General features: G+C 42.6%; 4 protein-coding genes and 4 non-coding genes across 10 annotated transcripts; 2 read left to right on the plus strand and 6 right to left on the minus strand.

Moving 5' to 3' along the window:
* The first annotated feature begins 1092 nt into the window (after positions 1 to 1092).
* LOC131126032 (lactosylceramide 1,3-N-acetyl-beta-D-glucosaminyltransferase A-like) lies at positions 1093 to 4605 on the plus strand. Of its 2 annotated transcripts, XM_058068169.1 has the most exons (3): positions 1093 to 1257; positions 1864 to 2006; positions 3239 to 4605. In XM_058068169.1, the coding sequence occupies exon 3, from the start codon at positions 3406 to 3408 to the stop codon at positions 4513 to 4515; it is 1110 nt and encodes a 369-aa protein (XP_057924152.1). In that variant the 5' UTR covers positions 1093 to 1257; positions 1864 to 2006; positions 3239 to 3405; the 3' UTR covers positions 4516 to 4605. The 2 variants fall into 2 exon arrangements, with proteins under 2 accessions (XP_057924152.1, XP_057924153.1); XM_058068170.1 differs by lacking the exon at positions 1864 to 2006.
* A 2195-nt stretch (positions 4606 to 6800) lies between these two features.
* eif4a2 (eukaryotic translation initiation factor 4A, isoform 2) lies at positions 6801 to 12854 on the minus strand. Its single transcript, XM_058068168.1, has 11 exons — positions 12710 to 12854; positions 11579 to 11624; positions 11359 to 11491; positions 11022 to 11161; positions 10467 to 10635; positions 10280 to 10389; positions 8950 to 9093; positions 8152 to 8289; positions 7991 to 8080; positions 7693 to 7772; positions 6801 to 7620 (listed from the first exon to the last, which is right to left on the minus strand). Exons 1-11 carry the CDS (start codon positions 12736 to 12738, stop codon positions 7476 to 7478), a joined length of 1224 nt encoding a protein of 407 aa, XP_057924151.1. The 5' UTR covers positions 12739 to 12854; the 3' UTR covers positions 6801 to 7475.
* On the minus strand, positions 8711 to 8898 carry LOC131127003 (small nucleolar RNA SNORA81). Its single transcript, XR_009129491.1, has one exon. It is a non-coding gene; the product is annotated as a small nucleolar RNA SNORA81 (small nucleolar RNA).
* Positions 10063 to 10242, minus strand: LOC131127002 (small nucleolar RNA SNORA81). Its single transcript, XR_009129490.1, has one exon. It is a non-coding gene; the product is annotated as a small nucleolar RNA SNORA81 (small nucleolar RNA).
* LOC131127004 (small nucleolar RNA SNORD2) lies at positions 10719 to 10792 on the minus strand. The gene has a single exon (XR_009129492.1). It is a non-coding gene; the product is annotated as a small nucleolar RNA SNORD2 (small nucleolar RNA).
* LOC131127006 (small nucleolar RNA SNORD2) lies at positions 11251 to 11323 on the minus strand. The gene has a single exon (XR_009129494.1). It is a non-coding gene; the product is annotated as a small nucleolar RNA SNORD2 (small nucleolar RNA).
* Positions 12855 to 14961: 2107 nt separating the features above from the next.
* On the minus strand, positions 14962 to 15932 carry setd9 (SET domain containing 9). 2 transcript variants are annotated; one of them, XM_058068172.1, is made up of 2 exons: positions 15650 to 15796; positions 14962 to 15555 (listed from the first exon to the last, which is right to left on the minus strand). In XM_058068172.1, exon 2 carries the CDS (start codon positions 15500 to 15502, stop codon positions 15059 to 15061), a length of 444 nt encoding a protein of 147 aa, XP_057924155.1. In that variant the 5' UTR covers positions 15503 to 15555; positions 15650 to 15796; the 3' UTR covers positions 14962 to 15058. The 2 variants fall into 2 exon arrangements, with proteins under 2 accessions (XP_057924155.1, XP_057924154.1); XM_058068171.1 differs by having other exon boundaries at positions 14962 to 15932.
* A 245-nt stretch (positions 15933 to 16177) lies between these two features.
* dcun1d1 (DCN1, defective in cullin neddylation 1, domain containing 1 (S. cerevisiae)) lies at positions 16178 to 21112 on the plus strand. The gene is made up of 7 exons (XM_058068173.1): positions 16178 to 16247; positions 16766 to 16952; positions 17945 to 18113; positions 18246 to 18376; positions 18462 to 18544; positions 18784 to 18880; positions 20438 to 21112. The coding sequence occupies exons 1-7, from the start codon at positions 16245 to 16247 to the stop codon at positions 20512 to 20514; spliced, it is 747 nt and encodes a 248-aa protein (XP_057924156.1). The 5' UTR covers positions 16178 to 16244; the 3' UTR covers positions 20515 to 21112.
* The last annotated feature ends 415 nt before the right edge of the window (positions 21113 to 21527 follow it).

Genomic DNA, 21527 nt, shown 5'->3' on the forward strand with positions numbered 1-21527 from the left:
CAATTAACCTAGCATGTTTTTGTACCCGGAGAAAACCCACGCATGCACGGGGAGAACATGCAAACTCCACACAGAGATGCCCGAGGGTGGGATTGAACCCTGGTCTCCTAGCTGTGAGGTCTGCGCGCTAACCCCTAGACCACCGTGCCGCCCATATTAGTTAATAATATTAGTTATTATATTATATAATATTAGTTTGTATAAGGTCTGGCATCAAGGATAACAGAGTGACTAGTTGACTAGTACGGTAAGACAGGGACCACGGCAGTAGGCCAAAGATGTATACGGCGCAAGGTGGCGCAGCCAATTTGGTAATTTGAGAGACTGGACTGCTACGAGATGGCAGTCCACATTTTCAACTTGGTGCAGTGACAATTTTGTGACAAAACAGCCCGCCAAAGGTGCGGAGACAGCTAGCCAGCTCTGACTTGCATGGTCTATTGGGGGCGCAGGCGAAGCGCAGGCGAAGCGCAGGCGAAGCGCAGGCGAAGCGCAGGCGAAGCGCAGGCGAAGCGCAGGCGAAGCGCAGGCGAAGCGCAGCCTGCATAATGGTAAAATTAGGGGGTTGAGGTTGTGGTGGGGGACGTTGTCCCCCGAAATCAACATTTTAGAAGTCAAAATTCCTCCTTAAATCGTCAGGTGTGCTCTGAGAAAAAAATGTATTTTTTTAAAATTATTTATTTTTATTATTGTAATTATTAATATGTATTAATTTATTTAATTATTTATTAATGTATTTAAAAACATTTATTAATAATTTTCTGCAAATATTATATCATTGTCGGGTGTTCGTAGTGTAAAGACTGGCAGAGTAAAGGAATATTGGTCCGTGTGGCAACACGTAGCTGATTGCCTCGTTCCTCCAATAGACTTAGTGGTGCACGTGAGAGGTCGTGGTGATATTTTGTAACATTTTTTATTTTTCCATTGGAAAAAACGTGCCGTGGCTAAAAAAAAACACACTGTATTAGATAGCTATTAATTAACAACTAAAACAGTAAAATGCTTGGATTAGCGTGATGCTGTCTTTCATTCATGTTTCTGTATGTACTCCATCAAGAAGTGAATTAGCAGCTCCACCCAGACTCCTCCCCCTCCTCCACCCCCCCATGTCACGGCCACTGTGACAGACAGACGCGGCGGGGCAACGTTTCACTGACAGCTCAGTCCCTCAACACACCGGCAGGACAGCAAGTCACAAAAAAGAAAGACGAACAAACTTGCAAACTTTGAAAAAAGATCAAGTCGGTAGTGGAGGTGAGTCTTCTGTCATTTCTATTGAGGCATTTATGCAGGTAACATTAACCCCTGCAGTAGGGATGGATCATTCGTAAACGATCCGGCTCTTTGACGTGAGGGACCTGGCATTTTTTTTTCCCTTTTCGCCTTTTTTCTGGGTCGTCTGGGTTTATTCCACTATCACATGAAAACTAAATTGACAGTTGTTTTTATATGTTTTTTTTTTCATGTGCACACCTGTGGATATGGCCATGTCAACAGGAAGTAACTTTGATAATATGTTCATAACATGTCATATAAATTCACAATTTTTATCTTTAGCATTTTCAACATGAACTTTAACTTTCTGGAGTAAAACCGTGGTCAACACCAGGAAACCCATTTTTATTATTGGGATTCGAGTCATGCATGTTCTCCCCGTACATTCAAATTGTCCAGAGGCATGGATGTGACTGTTTGTCTATATGTGCCCTGCGATTGGCTGGCGACCAGTCCAGGGTGTACCCCTCCTCTCACTCAAAGACAGCTGGGATAGGCTCCAGCATGTCTCCACAATAATAATGAGGATAGAAATCGAAGAAGAAGTCATCCATGCTTTTTGTCCCTGTTTGACTCTTTCACCAGATACAAGTCCACATCCCATTTGAAATCTTGGGTATGCTGGAGCCTATCCCAGCTGTCTTCAGGCGAGAGGTGGGGTACACCCTGGACTGGTCCGCCAGCCAATCGCAGATGTGGCATCAAATAATACAGTTTCAGTTTCACAGGTTAGTCACCAGCATCCAAACGGTATACAATATGTTGGTCTTGCTTGCTTTTCTACCGCTTTTCCTCACGAGGGTCGCGGGGGTGCTGGAGCCTATCCCAGCTGTCTTCGGGCGAGAGGCGGGGTACACCCTGGACTGGTGGCCAGCCAATCACAGGGCACATATAGACAAACAACCATTCACACTCACATTCATACCTATGGACAATTTGGAGTCGCTAATTAACCTAGCATGTTTTTGGAATGTGGGAGGAAACCGGAGTACCCGGAGAAAACCCACGCATGCACGGGGAGAACATGCAAACTCCACACAGAGATGGCCGAGGGTGGGATTGAACTCGGATCTCCTAGCTGTGAGGTCTACGCGCTAACCACTCAACCGCCGTTTAGCAGTGGTTAGCGCTAAACATGGTGCTCTATCACTAACAGAATTTATGAGAATATTCCTCAAAATGTGTGATTGTAGGGCTAAACGGTGTTCAAGTGGTTATCATGCAGGCCTCACAGCGTTCAATTCCACCCTCGGCCATCTCTGTGTGGAGTTTGCATGTTCTCCCCGTGCATGCGTGGGTTTTCTCCGGGTACTCCGGTTTCCTCCCACATTCCAAAAACATGCTAGGTTAATTAGCGACTCCAAATTGTCCATAGGTATGAATGTGAGTGTGAATGGTTGTTTGTCTATATGTGCACTGTGATTGGCTGGCCACCAGTCCAGGGTGTACCCCGCCTCTCGCCCGAAGACAGCTGGGATAGGCTCCAGCACCCCCGCGACCCTCATGAGGAAAAAGCGGTAGAAAATGAATGAATGAATGAATGGTCCATTCCAAGTATGACATCGGTTGCATGTATCTGTGCACCATGCACCCAATGACGATGATTAAAAAGCTCTTAGGGTGCGGTGGGAGCCCCCCCACCACCACCACCCCCCCCAGTGTCTCCCCTATAGAAGCAGCTTATTCTCATCCTGCATTGTGCAACCCAGCTATTCCAACACAAGCCTTTTGTGTTTTCCGCGCCTCTCAGCGCTTTCCACATGGTCAACCCACCTTGTGTTGTGACAATTGCTGCGTTAGCGTTTGCATTCAAATCCTGACCCCCGGCCACAATGGCTACTTCCTGCCGCAGCGCCCGTTTACTTAGCCTGTTGCATGCATAGTTTGCACACCAAAGTAATAATATGAAATCGTTATGTTTGTGTCCATCACCACAGTAAAAGTGCTTTCATTCCGCTAGATGAAGATGAACGGCTGTCATCGAAGTGACTTGGAAGGCATGCCAGGTGATTCCACTGTGATGGAGGTCGATTCCCAGCAGACCCAGTGACCCCCATCGGTGTCAGCCGCACCGAATGTGCAACAGCAACGCTCCAAACCTTCGTTCTTTTCAACCAGGTTTCCAGTATGTTCCACCGGAGGTGCCGGCCCGTCCGTCTGATTAGTGCCTGCCTGGTGGTGTCGGTGGTCATGCTTTGCTGGGAGAACACAGCCGTGAACCACGTTAAGTCGTACTCCTTCCGCTTCCTGGTCGACCACTTCAGCCACATCAACAAAAGCCTCACCATCACACGGGAACAAGCCCAGAGGTTCAGCAACTTCCGCAATCTGTTGGATCACCCGGAAAAATGCGCCGGTGAGGATGTTCTCCTCCTGGTTTTTGTCAAAACGTCTCCTTGGAACATTGTCAGGCGTGATGCCATCAGGTCTACATGGGGAAATGAGACCTACATCCAGCGTTCGCTGGGAGTGACGGTGAAGGTGATGTTCGCTTTAGGAGTACCCGCAATGGACACGGATGCTATTCAAGAGCGTCTCATCCAAGAGGACCGTCGCCATGCCGATTTGATCCAGCAGGACTTCATAGACTCCTTCTACAATCTGACCCTGAAGCTGATCATGCAGTTCCACTGGATGCACCACCGCTGCGCTCACGCTCGCTTCCTCATGAGCGCCGACGACGACGTCTTCATCCACATGCCCAACCTGGTGGAGTACCTTCAGGATATGAGCCGCCGAGGCGTTACTGACTTTTGGGTGGGGCGGGTGTACTGGGGGTCCCCGCCTAACCGCAGTAAAGACAGTAAGTACTATGTTCCTTTTGAGATGTACCAATGGTGGTCTTACCCGGACTACACAGCCGGGGGGGGCTATGTTGTGTCCGGCGACGTCGCCAACAAGATCTACCAAGTTTCGCTGACACTGAACGCCTCGCTTTACATAGACGATGTATTTATGGGTATCTGCGCCAAGGCTGTCGGCGTGTCACCGGAAGATCACATGTACTTCTCAGGGGAGGGCAAAGCACCCCAGAACATGTGTATCTACAACCACATGATGACCTCCCACGGCCACGTGGAGGACCTCCATGACCTTTGGAAGGCAGCCACTCACCCTCAGGTGAAGGAGAAGACGTCTGGGATCCTAGGCAGGCTGTACTGCATGGCCACCAAGATCTTTCTGCTTTGTAAACCCCAACATTTCAACACCTACCCGTGTTCGGCCGCTTTTTACTGACTCAACATTACCAAATCCTCACGTGTGGCGTCTTCCTCTTAATGTGACCGCATCAACACGGGACTCATGTGAGGTATCTTGTTTTGAAGTCATGACAAAATTGAGAAATAAATCTTATAATTTCATTTCAAGTGAAGCTGTAATAAGTATTATTCTTAGACGATGACTCTAGTCCAGGGGTCGGCAACCTTTACTATGAAAAGAGCTATTTTACCCCCTAGCCCACTAAAGAAAAATACCCTGGAGCCGCAAAACATACGTTTAAAACAACGTTGGAGGGAATTTGGGGCTATCAAAGTAGTTCAGATAACAAAAGACGAGTTAGAGTACTCTTGCTAGTAAACTAGCAGTAAACTACTGTAAACTTACCTGATGCTCTGCCGCAAACAAGTTCCCATGCAGCTGTTTTTTTTTTAATTATCTTAATTTTCCTTCATGTTTCTGCCAGAAATCAGTCAGGATGCATTCATGGTCACACACAAAATTGGATTTTTTTTTTTAACTCATTACAAAGACGTGTATTTTCCCCACTCGGGTGTTAAAAAATATTCAAGCATTGCAAAGGGAGCCACAACAAAAAGGCTGAAGAGCCACATGCGGCTCTGGAGCCACAGGTTGCTGACCCCTGCTCTAGTCCAATCAAATAAATCGACGCTCGGAGGGAACAATACAAAGCAGAAGTGATTCTTCTGCATCGCTGCAAGCTTCAGCCACAATAATAATGTTAAATGTCGCTTTTCATTCAAACCTGTACTGCATTACTGATGCAAGAGGCTAACACAGGTTCGGCATTGTAGTATGTTTGCTTGATTCCAGGACCGTATTTGCTCACTCGTTTTTCTGTAGCAGCCGAGCATGAGCGCAAACATCTTGCATAGAAGCACGTTACAGTCTACTGGTCAAATACAAACGAATGCAACGGTTAAAAGAAGGAACAACCTGTGTTGTTCCTGATAATACTTCACTGATTCGATGACTGTATGTGTGTTTGTCATGGGTGTACACTCATATGAACGGAGGCGGTTCAATTGTCTTTTGTATTGGTGGGCAAACCCGTTCATTTCAGATCATTCGGTAAAAAGATCCGTTCATTTCGGTCAATTGGTCGTTAGTCTGTGATCCGGTTAGCCGTGTCGAGTCAGTCCGTTCACTCATGTTCGTTTTGACTCAACAGTGCAACAACAAGTGATGACTAGTGGTGTGTCGGTCATGAACGAACGGGTCACAAGAAATAGTTCTTTTTTGTGAACGGAATGAACAAGGTCACCGACAGTATCGGTCAATCTCTCGGTCTCGGTCTTTCAGTCAGCTAACCCCATCCATCCACAGAGCGAGGCGCGACATTACGATAAGCCAGGCAAGCACGCAGATAGTCCCGCCCTGCAAAAGGAACGGTGAACTGACTCTCCAGTCAATTAAAAAAAAAGCATTTGCAACTGAACTGATTGAACGGGTATTTTAGGGGCAGTGACCTCGTTCATTCCGTTCACAAAAAATAACTAGTTCCTTTGACCTGTTCGTTCATGACCGACACACCACTGGTCTTTTGGGGCCCGAGGCAACAATTCACAGGGGACCACTTGTCAGCCCTGAGGGGCTCCAAGCAGCACCCCTGCACATTACTATTATACTTGTAAGTATCAATAGTAATTAATACATAAAAAAAGCGTATGGGACTAAATGCCTGAGCCACTCCTGGCTCCTCCTTGATGTGAAGGAGGAGCGGCTCTACTCCAGGCTCTCGTCTGCGGCTTCTTCATTTGGGTCTTCTGATTCACTCGTAGTAGTCTTGCCCGTCACCTAGGATTTGTTTGCCTTGGGAGACCATACCAGGGGCATATAGCCCCAGATTACATAGCTCGTAGCTATCCTACATAGCGCCTCCACCATGCTAGGTGGTAATTAACAAAGTGATAAGACATCTTAATTACTACAGTCACATCCAAAAAGGTGGCAACGTTCACTATGATTTAGTATTCAGAGGGTCTATTCTCATATAGCACATCTATAAAGTAAACGAGCTAAACTAATTAATATACAAACTAGTGTTAACATTCTGACTTCAGAACTTTCAACTTTTATTGCTCAAAAGATTTGAACATTTTTGATGGCCATCATGGTCTCGAAATGGTATTATTTAGGTTACAGTGTGTTAAAGTAGTAATCGTCAAAATTAATTTTCAAGGTTGTCTCCATCTACCAACATATGAAAGCCAACCAAGTGTTTATAAAGACGAATAACATGCATATGAGGTCAAAGTACCAAGTCTGTGTGACTAAAGTGGTGACCTTAACAGCAATTTCTGTTTATTAAGACATTCATACAATTTTGGAGGAGCTCTGAAAAGTAGTACACAGTGGGTTGAAACTGGCGATATATACTATAGTACGAGTAAAAAAAAAAACAAACCCAAACATCAGCAATCTATGGCAAAACGGTGAGAAATTTTGAAAGTTGGATAAAAACATAGTACATTTAAATAAAACATACAGAAAATTTAACAAAAAGCAAATCTATATACACCATGACAAGCGCCTCTACTAAAGCAGACCCACAACACATCGCACATGTTAGCATAACAGAATTTGCTGACTTTATGCAGCACTTATACCTTTTAGTCCACAAGTAGGTTACTAAATGGTGGAGAACATCGAATATACGCATTATAATATAACATGAAAAGAAATACCTGAAAAGGACCAGGTTTACACGCCCCATGGCTTTGTAGCCCCCAACCAGCCAGCTGTGGAGGTTAGAAGTCTACAACTGTCCAAGAGGCGCCGCCACAGAAGTCACCTCGCTTTTTAACACATCGCTAAATATTCTCATCCAAGGTTTAGCATCGATTTGTGTTTTTTTTTTTTTCCCCCTCTCTCTCTCTCTCGAATAATAAGCACAATGCAAGTGTACAGTTGCTATCACTGCGTTTTAAAAAAGGAAAAAAAACAAATCTCAGGGCTCAAATCAGGTCAGCCACGTTCATGGGCATCTCCTCCACTGTAGTATTGTAAAACGTCTCAATATCGCGCAGGATTCGCTTGTCCTCTTCGGTGACGAAGTTAATAGCAACTCCTTTTCTGCCAAAGCGACCGCCACGGCCGATTCTGCAGAGAGCGAGAATAATCTGGGTTAGGGGTCACGAGGTGGGGAGAACGCCATCAGTAGGTCAAACCTACCTGTGAATGTAGTTCTCACGGTTTGTAGGAAGGTCATAGTTTATGACCAGAGACACTTGCTGCACATCGATACCACGAGCCTGAGAGTTAAAAAAAAGTTTTACATTGAAGTCTTGAGATGCATGATAGTAATGTTGCTCGCGTAGAAGTAACAGAATCCTACAGCGGAGGAAACCATTGTGGAGAACGAGCCCTAATCTCCCAAAAGAAGAACACTGCTAAGTCATTGCAGGACTTGAGCAAAAGTTTTTGTCGACCTTTGGGCTTTTGACTATTAGCAAAATGACTAGCGACTTACCAGCAGATCGGTAGTGATCAAGACTCGGCTTGAGCCAGACCTAAACTCCCTCATAATGACATCACGCTCCTTCTGGTCCATGTCGCCATGCTGTGGAGGCGCAAGGAGAAGAAGACTGATGTACAGATGGAACGCCAAGCGGATAAGAGTGGCGAGCTTACCAGAGCAGAGACGGTGAAGTCTCTCGCGTGCATCTTCTCCGTTAGCCAGTCCACTTTTCTCCTGGTGTTGAGAAAGATGACAGCCTGGGTAATGGTCAGAGTCTCGTAGAGGTCACACAGGGTGTCCAGCTTCCACTCCTGAGAAACAAAAAAAGTGTTTTTTCATACATTCATTATAGCAAATTTGTTCAGATCTTATATATGTTCTCAAACAATTCACCAGATCTACCGAGAAGACCGGGCAAGAGGGATCAGTGTCCTCCTATATTTAGCCAGTAATCAGACCCCTCTAGATATTTTTAAGAAAGTGACTGGCGACAAATCTAGTGAAGAGACTTAAGTCATGGCTTGGGAGTGATTCTGTAGGACACGACCCCATCTAGGCAGCCTCAGTCTTGTTTGTGACAAAAACAAAGCATTTCTGTTCTAAACCAGGGGTGTCCCAACCTTTTCCGAGGGCAACAAAATGTTGCAGGGTCTACCTGCCCCCCTTTTGCTAGTCAGTCAACTACGCAAACTCCACAATTGCCATGAAGAATGACATTAAAACTCCTTTTTGTAATGTAACACAGCCTCTTGAGACAAAAAGGACACAGGACATTAAGAAAGAGGTCCCTCCTGGTCTCATTTCCGACACTGTGCCTTTAGTCTTCTTCCCTGGTGTACCCGTGCTTACACACCCACGTCAGCTAAGCCCGGAAGGCTGGTGGCTTCTGTAGTTTGAGCAGGGTGCTTTGAAGGGAAGAGATGTTCCACCATCAAATGACAATTTAAAAAAAATAAAATAAAGCTACCCACCTCCCGTTCGACATTAATGTAGAACTGCTTAATACCCTCAAGGGTAAGCTCTTCCTTCTTCACCAGGATGCGAATGGGGTCTCGCATGAACTTCTTGGTCACCTCCAGCACATCTGTGGGCATGGTGGCCGAGAGCAGAACAACCTGGGGAAATCATTGACGTTAGCACTTGGGTACAAGCCAGTATGGGATTCTGACAGTATGATAACTGAGCACAAACATCACTTAAACTCTAAGTGTTAGTTTCAAATATCTTTATAAAAGTAGAGTCAAAGCAGTTCCATTTAAACCATATCCCATTCAATTGGAACATAGTTTAATAAGTCACAACATAACTTAATTTCATCATGGGGGGGGGGGGGGGGGGTCGCACCTCACCACAAACTTCTGATTCTGGGTCATGTGATTATTAGCAACTGAGATGTTAAGTGTTGACTTCTGTCTCGTTCTGAATCACATCTCCAGTACCAACTGTGAGGAATAACAGGATGTGTGAAAGTGTTTGCACGTAGCGGCCATGATGGACATCCACTTTCTCTTTTCTCTCATCGTAAAAAAACAGTATGACATTCAATTTGTGGTTTTGAGACCAATACAGGCGTAAACCAAAAGGTTTGGGGCAATTACCATAAAGCCTTTAAGCTGCAAAGTCACATAGGGTGAGTATGCACTATAGGAACTATATAGGAACTAATAGTGTCAAATGCAGCAAGTGTCTTGTGTTCAAGATCCCACTGTAAATGACGCCCGTGTCTGTGTGAGATGAGGAAAAGGATCACAAGTGATCCTGTTTAGTATCATGGAGACAGATCTGACCATTTCTGAGCCTGGCTTAAATGTAAATGCTGCATTTTCTGCACCATAAGGCGTAATCTCTATTATTTTCCATTTCTGTACAGCGCAATTATTACGTCCCTGTGTAAACAGGAAATGGTCATACCATCAAACAAGCGGAGCACTTACCCAAGATTTTGGAACTCTGTGCACACATAGGCACATTGAATTTGAGAAAATTAAGGCTTTTTAGTGTAAGATATTTCAGCTAAATTTGTGTCAAAGTGAAAGTTATGCATCTTTTCAGAGCTGATATTTTCAATGATAAGTGATAACGACAAGTGTAACACTGAGCCTTGAGAAAGCGGCCACCGAACATTAAGAAAGAGGTTCGACCGCATCTCATTTCCAGCACAGTGAGCAATCATCTTCTTCCACGTCGATACCCTGCTAGCATTATCGCACGAAACAGAACTCTGGATCATGCAATTATAGCAGGGTTCTTTTAATGTGGAAGGGGATAACTATTGCAGGTAGTCAATATGCAATTCCTCACCTGAATGTTTGTGCTCAGTTTCTGGAAGATCTCATAAATCTGATCTTTGAAACCTCGGCTCAACATCTCATCGGCTTCATCCAGAACAAACATCTTGATCCATTTTGGGGCTGTAGGGAAATAGTCATTTAGTGGATTTGAATCCCCACAGCATTGATTCATGCCATGGGAAAGGTTGGGCACTCACACAGGTGTCGCCGGTTGAGCATGTCGTACACTCGACCTGGCGTCCCCACAACTATGTGGGGCGCCTCCGCTTGAAGCTTCTGTATTTCACTACGGAGATTGGTGCCTCCGATACAGGCGTGGCAGGTTGCCCCCATGTAGTCACCCAGAGCCAGAATGACCTTCTGAATCTGAAGAGCGCAGCACAAACCGGGAGAAAAGCAGGTCAGTGTAGCCCTGACAGGTGAACAAAGCATGCAAACGTCAAACTGCAGAGTGATCAGTTTTAAAAAAAAGCTCTCAACACCAAGAGTCTGTCCCGAAAGATGGTATGCCATCATATCACCCACAGAAAAAAAAAAAAAAAAAACGAGTCAATGAAGCCAGATCACCTTCTAGACCAATGCAGCCATGGACGGAGACTACACCAATCCTTGGGGGGATAAATTTCACATTTGCAAAAAAATTTAGGAGGTCTTTTAAAGAACGGTACCTTTGGAATGTGAATAGTGTCCTCAATGTGCTGCCTAGGTCTGAGACACTTGCTGAGGTATTCATGACCTCAGGAACAGCATACCTGCTGAGCCAGCTCTCTGGTGGGTGCCAACACCAGAGCCTGAGTATCCTTCTGCTTTATGTCCAGCTGCTGCAAGATAGAGATGGCAAATGTGGCCGTCTTGCCAGTGCCTGACTGGGCTTGGGCAATGACATCATAGCCTGAGGGACAAAAATTACACCAATCCTTTATAAAAAAAAAAAAAGGGTAGGCATTACATACCAAAATGCAAATAAATGAACTGCATGTTGAGCGATCAGTTAGGAAAAAGTTATCCCCATTAATGAGTAAGTCCCGAAAGATGGTAAAACATCATTTCACTCAAATATACAATAAGTATTTATTGTTTCCATTGTACCTTTAATGCAAGGGATTATAGCCCTCTGTTGAATGGCCGACGGCTTCTCAAAACCATATGCATAAATTCCCCTGAGAAGAGACTCCTTCAGGTTCATATCATCGAAGTTGTCTGTAATTTCATTCCAGTTGCTCTGAAAAAAAAAAAAAAAAAACACAAAAAAAATGTTTCAGTGCATGCTGGCTCCTTCCAGTGGTTTTAGTTGTGTGGTGCAAAGTACCTCGATGACACCATCTGGCTCCATTCCATCTGGCCCCACATGGTCGCTGTTGAGACAAGGCAATATGAGATGCAGCACATTAGCTTAAACATGATGGGTGATCAGTGTGATCAGTGTGATCCTTGCCCCCCCCCCCCCCACTCACAGCAGCATTAGTGCTAGGCCCAGTAGCTTGTCCCATCTGCAATATCCTGAACTTTATGTATCCATCTGCATTTGAAAATTGTCAAATTTCTCCGTTTCCACTTGCCATCGAACTTACAAGAGGGTCTTATATTTTTATCTGGCAACTTTATGGTTGACGACTTAAACAGGAGGGCAAAATACTCGAGATTTCAAAGGAAAATGTGCCAATACAATTGACCTACTGCACTTTTTTGTCCTCAGGTGACTTGGGTTCCTGTGTGGAAAGGCAACTCTACCATTTAAGGTCTAACAGCGTGGTTTAAGAATTTTGCTGAAATATGGCGCAGTTTACTACGATTGTAGTACAAAGTTAAAGCCGCGTCATTTGTGCGGTGGTCGGGTGGCCTGAAAGACACCCGGAATCTCTGGTTGCACGTGTCAAATTCCACGAGCAAGGCTCGCTTCACTACTTTCCCAAAATTGCGCTTATGTAACCACGCAGGTTTCAGGCCTGCCTCTAGCTCTCCCTCTCTCTCTCACACACACACACACACACCCTTTTCGTGACAAAGTAAGCAATGAGCGATGCAGACACAGCAGTCCTCGTTAGCAGTATCTCGACATGGTGCCCAGGCTGGCTCACCGACAGCCAATATGTCGGCCAGTCGGGCCTGTGCAGTCAACTAGGAATTATTCTCCAAAATTAGGTCGAGATGCTGCTTGACAGGACAGTATTTATAATGTAGCCACACACGTTAAGCGATTAAGTCATTTATTATCACTAACAACCAAGCGAAATTAAGCTAATACTCAGAACACGTTGCGTCAAATTGAACGTGCGACCGTATATGAGCTAACTTGTTAGCCACCCCATCACGATAGCGGCGTCCGTGGCCTAAACTGCTAAGTAGTCATTTGGCAAATAATTAGAGTTCACACATAAATAACAGTCTTTAAATACGATTTACATCACAAATTGTTCAAAGACTACCCTAGGCAGGTTACCTGTTGTAATCAGCAGAATCGTTAGACATGATCTGTATCCAACTTCGGCATGCGACTGAAAAGATCGCAATGGCGACGTCAAGTGCCTTTATGCGGCCGAACTACTTTCGCCGTTGAACTCAATACTCACTTTCATCGGCAATATCGCATCTACCACGTGTTTAAAACTTGACATTGCATTATGCAACAATTATCATCCGTTAAGTGCAGTGCCAACTCCAGATAACTACGCAGTTATAAGAACATATAGCCCCTTACTACATTTATCAGCGGAAGGATTTTGCAGTAATAAAAAGCACTACGGCAACTACAGTACCCGGGATAGGTCAAAAGTATGGCCAAGACGTTGCGCAACAAGGATGGCGAAGGAGTGGTTGTAGTGAAACTCTTGAAGTATAACCTGGAAAAACTAAGACAACAAATCAAATTAGGCATTGTGTTATTATTGTTATTTAGAGCAGGCATCTAAGTTGACTGCCTTCATAGTGTAGCCATCATGATCAGTTTCTACTAACAATATCAGATAAGTAATAAATACTATTACAGTATTAATACAATAATAACACTATGTAGTTTGGTAGTGGCTGTATTACACAAATATACATACAGCATTAGACCCTTTTCCACTCAAATCCCAGGAACTTTATCACATTTACACAGGTAAAATGCTATCTGTGTGGCTTGCATTCAAAGTTCAGGGTAATTTAGTCAAATCACACTTCTACATTAATACCATGTAAATAAACAGACAATCGTTAGATGAAGATGTCCCTTGCAATCAATGAAAACTATTATTTGTAATTGTGCTTTGTCTATTAGAACCGAAAGGAAAGGGGAGAGGGGGTGAAGGGAATTGAAAAGGATGGGAAATACTATGCAATCATGGCTGTACTAATAAGCATCACGTTGACTTATATAGCAGGATTTCCTTCATCATCCATCCTTTTTCTGTAATCTGTGGGGTCATGCGTGAGCTGAAGCCTATCCCAGCTGACTTTGGACTGGTTGGCAGTCGTAGACAGGGCGGTGTTCCTTAATAGTGACGTTAGCCTATTGCTTCATAAACATACACCAATCTTGTCAGTGTCTCGATTGCCCAAGTACACATTCTGCACTAGTTTGAACACGTTGTATTTACAATGCAGTGTATTTTCTGCTCCCGCACCAGCATTTTTTTTTTTTTACCAGATGTATTGTTAGTTCTTTGCCAGGATAATGGAAAACCTTGTGGCAGGGTGACACTATTTTGTTGTTAAGGTCCACCTGCACAGGGGAAAAGTGGTCTGGTTACCAGTGGGAAGTCCATCAAGTATGGACTAAAGAGACTGGATCAAAATGGTACCGCTAGCACCGAGCCAAGGCTCCTTCGCATGTATGTTTTACCCGGGGTGTGGCTGTTTTAAAAAAAAAAGAAGCACATCACGCCAATTCTAGCCTCCCTGCACTGGTTGCCTGTTTGTTTTAGAATTGATTTAAAAATTGTATTGTTTATTTTTTAGGCGTTGAATGGACTGGTCCCTCAACACATATTGGACCGCATTACCCCAATTCACAAGCTGTCCCGCTCGGTTTTCTATGATTTTGACTAAGGCATGCAGAATATTGTGTTCTTAGGCTATATAAAAAATGTTGGAAATGTCTAAACAATGCCACAACATAAACAAAACAAAAATGGTTGTTTTAATGAGTATACATATATATTTTTCAATTAATATACTATTTACAATTTTCAGTTTGCTACTAACTGTGTCTGTCCGTGCATTTGTGCGTGTTAAAATTTCCCTTTTATGCATAACCTCCTTCATGCAACATGGCAAGATGCCTGTCCACTTCCTGGTTGCTGCACAGCATGTATTTCTATGGGAAAGATGCAGGCCGAGCTCTTATAAAATGCACTTCTTACCACTTTGTGGCCTTTTTGTCTGATTAAAACTGCACCAGACATGCTCTCTTCTATTGTGGAGTTGCATCATCACCTCCTTGTGAAAATCTGTTTGGCATGTAAGGGCATTTAGAAACAATACTATCATCCCTAATGGTTGGGGAGGAGAAAAAAAATGCCTTGAGAACATTGCTGTAGTTCTATTTCATCTTGATTTGCATTATGTTTCTAAAATAAAATCTTTACTATTTGTTTTGTATTGTAAAAAAATAAAAACATGGACAGCAACACCAATTTTGACACTTCAGTGTACAGTATCAGTGATTTATCAATAAATAATACTATTTCACGTCACTGCAACAAACTCAAGGGTTTTATTTTCAAGAGTAGTCATTTTTGCTTTTACTCCAGCAATATTCATCATACACAGAACTGAAGATATGTTTTTATTTAATCCAATGGTGACTCTAGTGTACAATAGTGTAATAGTTGGAAAATAGCTCCTCCCCGGCTGTAAGGTCTCTGAGTGAAACGAGCACCACGCAGCGAAGAGGTCTCTGTGAGTGTGGGCTGTAGTTGACATTGGGAAGATACTGGCGAAGCTCTACGGGAAACGCATCCGGGACATCGTACTCCTGGTAACACACATTGGCAGGCCACTCGTTGGAGCAGTTGTTGACATACTGGCCCACTGCAAGTGGGTTCTGCAGATTGACTGTGAGCCAACTGGTGTCGCTCATCACAAAAGGGCCCAGTCGGTCTCGGCCGCTGCATGACTTGTACACCATTTTGGAAATACCTTTGTCATTCCCATCAACCAAGACACCATCGAGGCATCGGAATACAAATGGGTTTTTGATGGACTGTAGAAGAATAGGCTCATAAGCTTGGTAGACGGTGCCAGGGTACATGGCAACAGTAGCTCCTTTGGGTACCACCCCCTTGGTCACAAACACCCCCGTTCCTGCAAAGGGCAGAGTACTCGGCTTCCGGTCAATACAGAAACCAAATGACTGGAACATGGCATCGTGTGCACAAAGTTCATTGTCACTGGTTACCTGTCCGTGAAAATGACCCTTCTTGGCCACACGATGGTGAACTCCATGACTGTAGAGGACACCGAAGAGCTGCCGCAGGCTCCGTGACACTTCTTCATCTGGAACCAACTTGTCCTCAGAGCGCTCTTTCACTTGTCGAAGGGTTTTCTCATTTTTAGAAATGTTTAGTGCAATCCAAGGCACAAATCGGTGTCGGTAGGATTTCCATTTGATCTGAAACCTCTCCAGTACATTTCTAAACATTCAGAGGGAAGTGCGAACACTCGTACTTGGAGGAATTGATTCTTTCCAGCAATGATTTAGTCACTTCCGGTCAAATATTTCATAATAAAAACACCCTTGAAACTTATTATTGGTAGCCTGACTTTTTAATGAGAAAAAAATCAGAACGTATATGTATTGTTAATCGTTATTTTCTGTGGAAAATAATAAAACCGTATTAGATGCACTGTTTAGCGTTTACAAACAATAAAAAAATGGATATGTATTTTATTTTGAAAAGCATAGTTGAAACCGGAACCCCTTTTGTTTCTGTAACAACTTTACACGCGTTAGCCAGCTGGATGGGAGGAAAAGGAGTCGGGCAAAGACAAACATGGTAAGAAATGTTACTTTTTGTTCAAGTACGGTGCTGTAAACATAACCAATTATGGCACTGCAACCTGTTCAGTCCATAAAGCGTCTTAATCACTATAAGCTGCCCTTATGAGTCACAAATAAACGTAGCATGTACGTTAGCATGCGCTAACCAGCGCAAGGTAATGAGGCCAACTCGTCCATTTAGCTAGCAAAGCTGCAAGGTTTGATGCCAAGTGATCATCATAATTACACACCCTCAGCAATGACAACAATGTCAACCTGGTAAGGTGTAGCCTTCTCACGCGAATGATCATTTCCTTGTAATCAGTCGGTCACGACTGTCAACAGTGTTCTAGTGTCTGATTAGTCTTCGTGCTGTAGTGTTGTTGATGCTAGCTTAGGCTCTCCATGGTATTAAGTTAGGCTAGTTCGCTTCATACTTATGGCCGCTGGGATTTGTTTATTTGATTATAGAGCATCGTTATGTCCGACTGGCGCAGCTGTTTCTCATATAGTGTTGCTTTGCCCTTTTTGCAGAACAAGCTGAAGTCCTCACAGAAGGATAAAATTCGTCAGTTCATGATTTTCACGCAATCCAACGAGAAGACCGCACTGGCCTGTTTGTCGCAACATGACTGGAAGCTAGATGTTGCTACTGACAAGTATTTCCAAAATCCAGCTTTAGACAAGAAGAAGCTCGAACATCTGTACAGCAGATATAGAGGTATGGAAGGATCTACAGTAGTAGTGGTGTCGCGAGATCAAAACGAGATTTGTCGTTCATAAAAAAATAGTGAAAATGAATATATTCATATATTTATATATTGCCATTGCATATTAAAGAGGTATTAACATAAAAACAGTAAGGGAACTTGTTGGCTCCAGACTAAGCATAATTATTTCACTGTAGGTTTAATGCTGCCCATTCCAATACCTCCATCATCATCAATACATCCATAAGTGAGATTGACCAATAACAATCACATGGACTAAATTTTTCTATTTATTCATGATAAATATGCTATTGGCCTGGTTCACCAATAGACATGACGTAATTAGTAAAAAGACAGCAATAGGCACTTGAAAGTTACTGCAGATGTAATAGCCACTTCCCCATGGGACAAAAACTAGCTCCAAACTAACCACATTTCTTGTACAGACAAAATGTAATTGGTAAAAAGTGTTGATACATGAGTTACTACCACTACTAAGTACATATTTACAATAGACCTCTACACCGCTATGTACATCTGTGCAATACTTTGTTTTTTTTTTTTTTAATTCAGTATAGTTATTCCAGACTCCATTCACTGTGCAATATCTGATCAACCTCCACGTGCAATATTAAGGCTCTAAATGCAATATATTAAGTTCTATGTGTAGTATTTCTATAATGCCTCATATTAACTCACCAGCAAGATCTCAGTGTATAGACTGGTCATATATCTTATCTCGTTTCATATTATCTGCATACTGTATTTGTATATAACTGGGTAAAACTGTTGATTTTGTTAATACTTGGGTTGTTTATATTATTTTTCTATATTGTGTATTTTGTACTGCTTAACTGATTCTGTACTCTTGCTGCTGTGCAATGCAAATTTCCCCACTGAGGGACGAATAAAGGCATATCCTAATCTTAATTTCTATTCCTTTAATGGCGCAGCAGGCTTGCTTAAATAATTGGTATAAATCTGTTTCATCATTTCCTTTCAGATCCTCACGATGACAACAAGATCGGCATTGACGGGATTCAGCAGTTTTGTGACGACCTTGGTTTAGATCCAGCCAGTATAAGTGTTCTCCTCATAGCTTGGAAGTTCAGGGCTGCGACGCAATGCGAGTTCTCCAAACAGGAGTTCATGGACGGCATGGCAGAGCAGGGGTGAGGATGAATGAATGAATGAATGAATGAATGAATGATACTGTATGTGTATTCCACGTGTGAACCTTGTGCCATTGTGGTGCACGCACGTTAGTTGTCTCATGCATTGATGTGTTTTTGTGCTTTCCGCAGATGTGACAGTATAGACAAGCTAAAAGCTCAACTACCCAAGATGGAACAAGAGTTAAAAGACCACGGGAGATTTAAGGACTTCTACCAGTTTACATTTAATTTTGCAAAAAATCCTGGCCAGAAAGGTTTGGGTAAGAAATAAATATGTCTATAAAAAACAAAGACAAACTGATCAAATACTTTTGTCCATTTAATGTTTCTCAATTTCCCTTTTAGATTTAGAAATGGCTATTGCATATTGGAATTTAGTATTGGCTGGAAGATTCAAGTTCCTCAACCTCTGGAACACATTTTTAGTTGTAAGTTTACACTGTATATTCTTTCAGGATGTTGATTATGGGGGAATTTAGTAGGAAATCATACTTGGGTAATAGATTACATCGGGCAGCGTGCATGTGACTGCGCTTAAGTAAGCTTTGTAACATGCAAATCTGCACGGCAACGCCAAGGTTCCACTGTACTCTAAATTCCTACTAAATTCTCACCAGCATCCATTCTTACAAGTGGCTCGGATTTGACTTTGTGGTTTGTATTGCAGGAGCACCACAAAAGGTCAATTCCCAAGGACACATGGAACCTGCTGCTAGACTTCAGCACAATGATCACAGATGACATGTCCAATTATGATGAGGAAGGTTGGTGCTTTGTTGCTGTGTTACCAAGTATAAGTGTTGGCCTGTCACGACAACAAATCTTAATAATTTGAGACAATTTTGTCATTAATTATGGCATAATGATGAGAATGCATCCTATCAAAAGCAATAGAGTATTTAACAATAGCCACGTTTACATGGACCCAAATATTCCAATTCCATTCGGGTTATTTGCTCAAACAGAAAGAATGTAACCTTTGTATACACCTCATTCCGAAAGAAAAGTGCCAATCCGAATGAATATATAATCGGATTCACAGGGGTGGAATATTCCTTTCCCCAATCCGATTGAGGTATCTTGTACCCGCTCAATCGGAAAGTTGTCAGACTGCGTTCTTCTTCGTGGTGTTTTTCTTCTTCTGTTGTTTATTGGCGGTTGGCAAGCAGCTTTGGTGTGCATTAGCGCCATCTGTGGAACAGAATCTAAACCCTTCTATACGCCATTCACAAGTCCACTTTTATTAAAAAAGAAAATACATATCTATATAAAACATGTGCCGAGCTTAATTATAAAATATTAGCAAGATTGAACTTTATCTTTTCCTGTTCCCGGGTGCGTTCTTTCAGCGAATGCTGAGATATGACGTAACACGCAGCTCAAGACGTTCTTTGATAAAAAAAAAAAATGGCGAGCAATCGGCACTGGACTGCTGCAGAAAGTTTGTTTTTGATTCAAACTAAATTTCAAGACTGGACGTACGAAAAACTGGCAATACGGAGTTATTCCAACAAGTGAAAGAAAAACTTGAGGAAGTCGGTATCACGTGATGTTGGTGTTTACGCTTTACTGCGCATGCCCCATTGACTATTCTGGTTGATTATAGCGGCGCATGTAGACACGCGATTGGAATATTCCTTTCCATGTATACCATTGCTTTTGGAAAGGTCATTCGGAAAGAGACAAACTCTTCATGTAAACATGGCAAATGTAATTGGAATGTCTAGAAATTTTAAATCAATTCACAATGTAGCGAGCGACACTGTCAGCGCGCATCGTTCTGCGCTGTCCCATTGACTGTCGGGACAAAGGCTCCTGGTTAGGAAAACTGGACTGGATGGTTGTGTTTGAGGTGCTCTTCCAAGCTGGTCATTCGTATTATCCTTCTTCCTCCTCACTACCTTTGAAGAAATGTGACTTTATGGGTCCATTGCTGTTAGTGGTTTGTTTGATTATTTGCTTTGAAAGACAAATATTGGCATTCGCTTTAGAAACCAGCACTTTTGTGCCTTCATTTATGTTAGCGTTTGCTTGCTCACAAGGCTAACGTGCTGCTAGTGTATCCACTCATGAGTAACGGTGCCTCCATGTTCTGGGACAAAGAGGCTGAACGGCCATGTTCATTCCACTATAGCACCAACGCGCACCAATGCACATGTCAATTTATCGAAGCCGGCAAAATGATCAACATTGTTTTTATTTCTTGTGTGATTAATCGGTTTATTATCGTGACAAGCCTAACAAGTGTACTTTTTCCCCATGAAAAAGATAATGCGTGCCAACCTCACACCGTCTCAGTTCTATATTTTCCCTCCCATCAGGAGCGTGGCCTGTACTCATCGATGACTTTGTGGAGTTTGCACGGCCGCACATCGGGACCAAAAGTACTGCAGTTTAATGAGCACCACTCAAACAGCCACACAAACAACAAAAAGAACACATGGACCACACTGAGCTGACAACTGTGTTGCCTTTTCAACCCTCAGGACTGAAATATTTTACACAGCAGAGACTTTATATATACATGTGTGTGCGTGCGTGTGAGGGTGTTTGTGTATGTACAATACATATATAAAAAAAAAATGCATATCACTTTGTCGGTCAACTTGTGGTGGTTTGATGCTATTAACGACAGTATTGGGCTTTTTTGTGGGTGCTGAAGCCAAGCACAAAAAGGCACCGTGTCGGTTCGTGGAGGTGTTGGGCTCTGCTCGAAAAGTCAACACACACACACACACACATGCAAACATTCTTTAATATTCATTTTTAATTTGACTATTGAATGCATTCTGATTTGGTTTTATGAATGATACATCTCTGTGACTTGTCGGTATCAATATAAATATTGATTGCAGTTTTTTTTGTTTCTTTAAACATAAAATAAATGTTTCAATTTGCTATCTTTAATGCTGCCAGGCATGTGTGCTTAAATAGAGGCTGTTCTCAGCACCTTGTGCGTCCTGAACAAGCTTTAAGGCTTGTATGACTTCATATTTCAATGGAAAGTGATTTAGAAACATTACAGTATCTTTGACAGATACACTTGAGATCTGATACAATATGACAATAATGGTGTATTCCTAACTATTGTATTCATTTAATAAGTAAAATAAGTAATTGCATTTGTTTTAAACTATGTTATCGTTGTCATGTAGTTTTAGCGACGCAGAGCCATTACTATATCGTACTGACATATTCTCAAAATACAATTTAAAACAAAAAAGTGTTTTTCAAGAATAAAGTATTAGAACTGTAAAATATTAAAAAGAAAAATAGTCAATTATTTTTAGAGACAAATGTAAAGTTGCAATTTTAGGACAATCAGTTATAATACGAGGAGTTTGGATATTATGAGAAAGACATTATGTTAGAAGAAAAAGTTGAAATATTTGTAAAAAAGAAAAATACAAG

Source organism: Doryrhamphus excisus, chromosome 3, assembly GCF_030265055.1.
Source record: "Doryrhamphus excisus isolate RoL2022-K1 chromosome 3, RoL_Dexc_1.0, whole genome shotgun sequence".
In the NCBI taxonomy this organism is placed as follows: domain Eukaryota; kingdom Metazoa; phylum Chordata; class Actinopteri; order Syngnathiformes; family Syngnathidae; genus Doryrhamphus; species Doryrhamphus excisus.

Bases quoted from the DNA above. Each gene is read 5' to 3' on its own strand.
- LOC131126032 (XM_058068169.1), top strand. From the start codon at position 3,406: ATGTTCCACCGGAGGTGCCGGCCCGTCCGTCTGATTAGTGCCTGCCTG.
- eif4a2 (XM_058068168.1), bottom strand. From the start codon at position 12,738: ATGTCTAACGATTCTGCTGATTACAACAG. The intron at 11,492-11,578 runs GTACTTTGCACC...TTTTTTTTTCAG, and splicing joins AGCCAGATGGTGTCATCGAG to AGCAACTGGAATGAAATTAC. The intron at 10,636-11,021 runs GTATGCTGTTCC...TGCGCTCTTCAG, and splicing joins CCAGAGAGCTGGCTCAGCAG to ATTCAGAAGGTCATTCTGGC.
- setd9 (XM_058068171.1), bottom strand. From the start codon at position 15,892: ATGTTTAGAAATGTACTGGAGAGGTTTCAGATCAAATGGAAATCCTAC.
- dcun1d1 (XM_058068173.1), top strand. The intron at 18,545-18,783 runs GTAAGTTTACAC...TTTGTATTGCAG, and splicing joins TCTGGAACACATTTTTAGTT to GAGCACCACAAAAGGTCAAT. The intron at 18,881-20,437 runs GTTGGTGCTTTG...CCCTCCCATCAG, and splicing joins GTCCAATTATGATGAGGAAG to GAGCGTGGCCTGTACTCATC.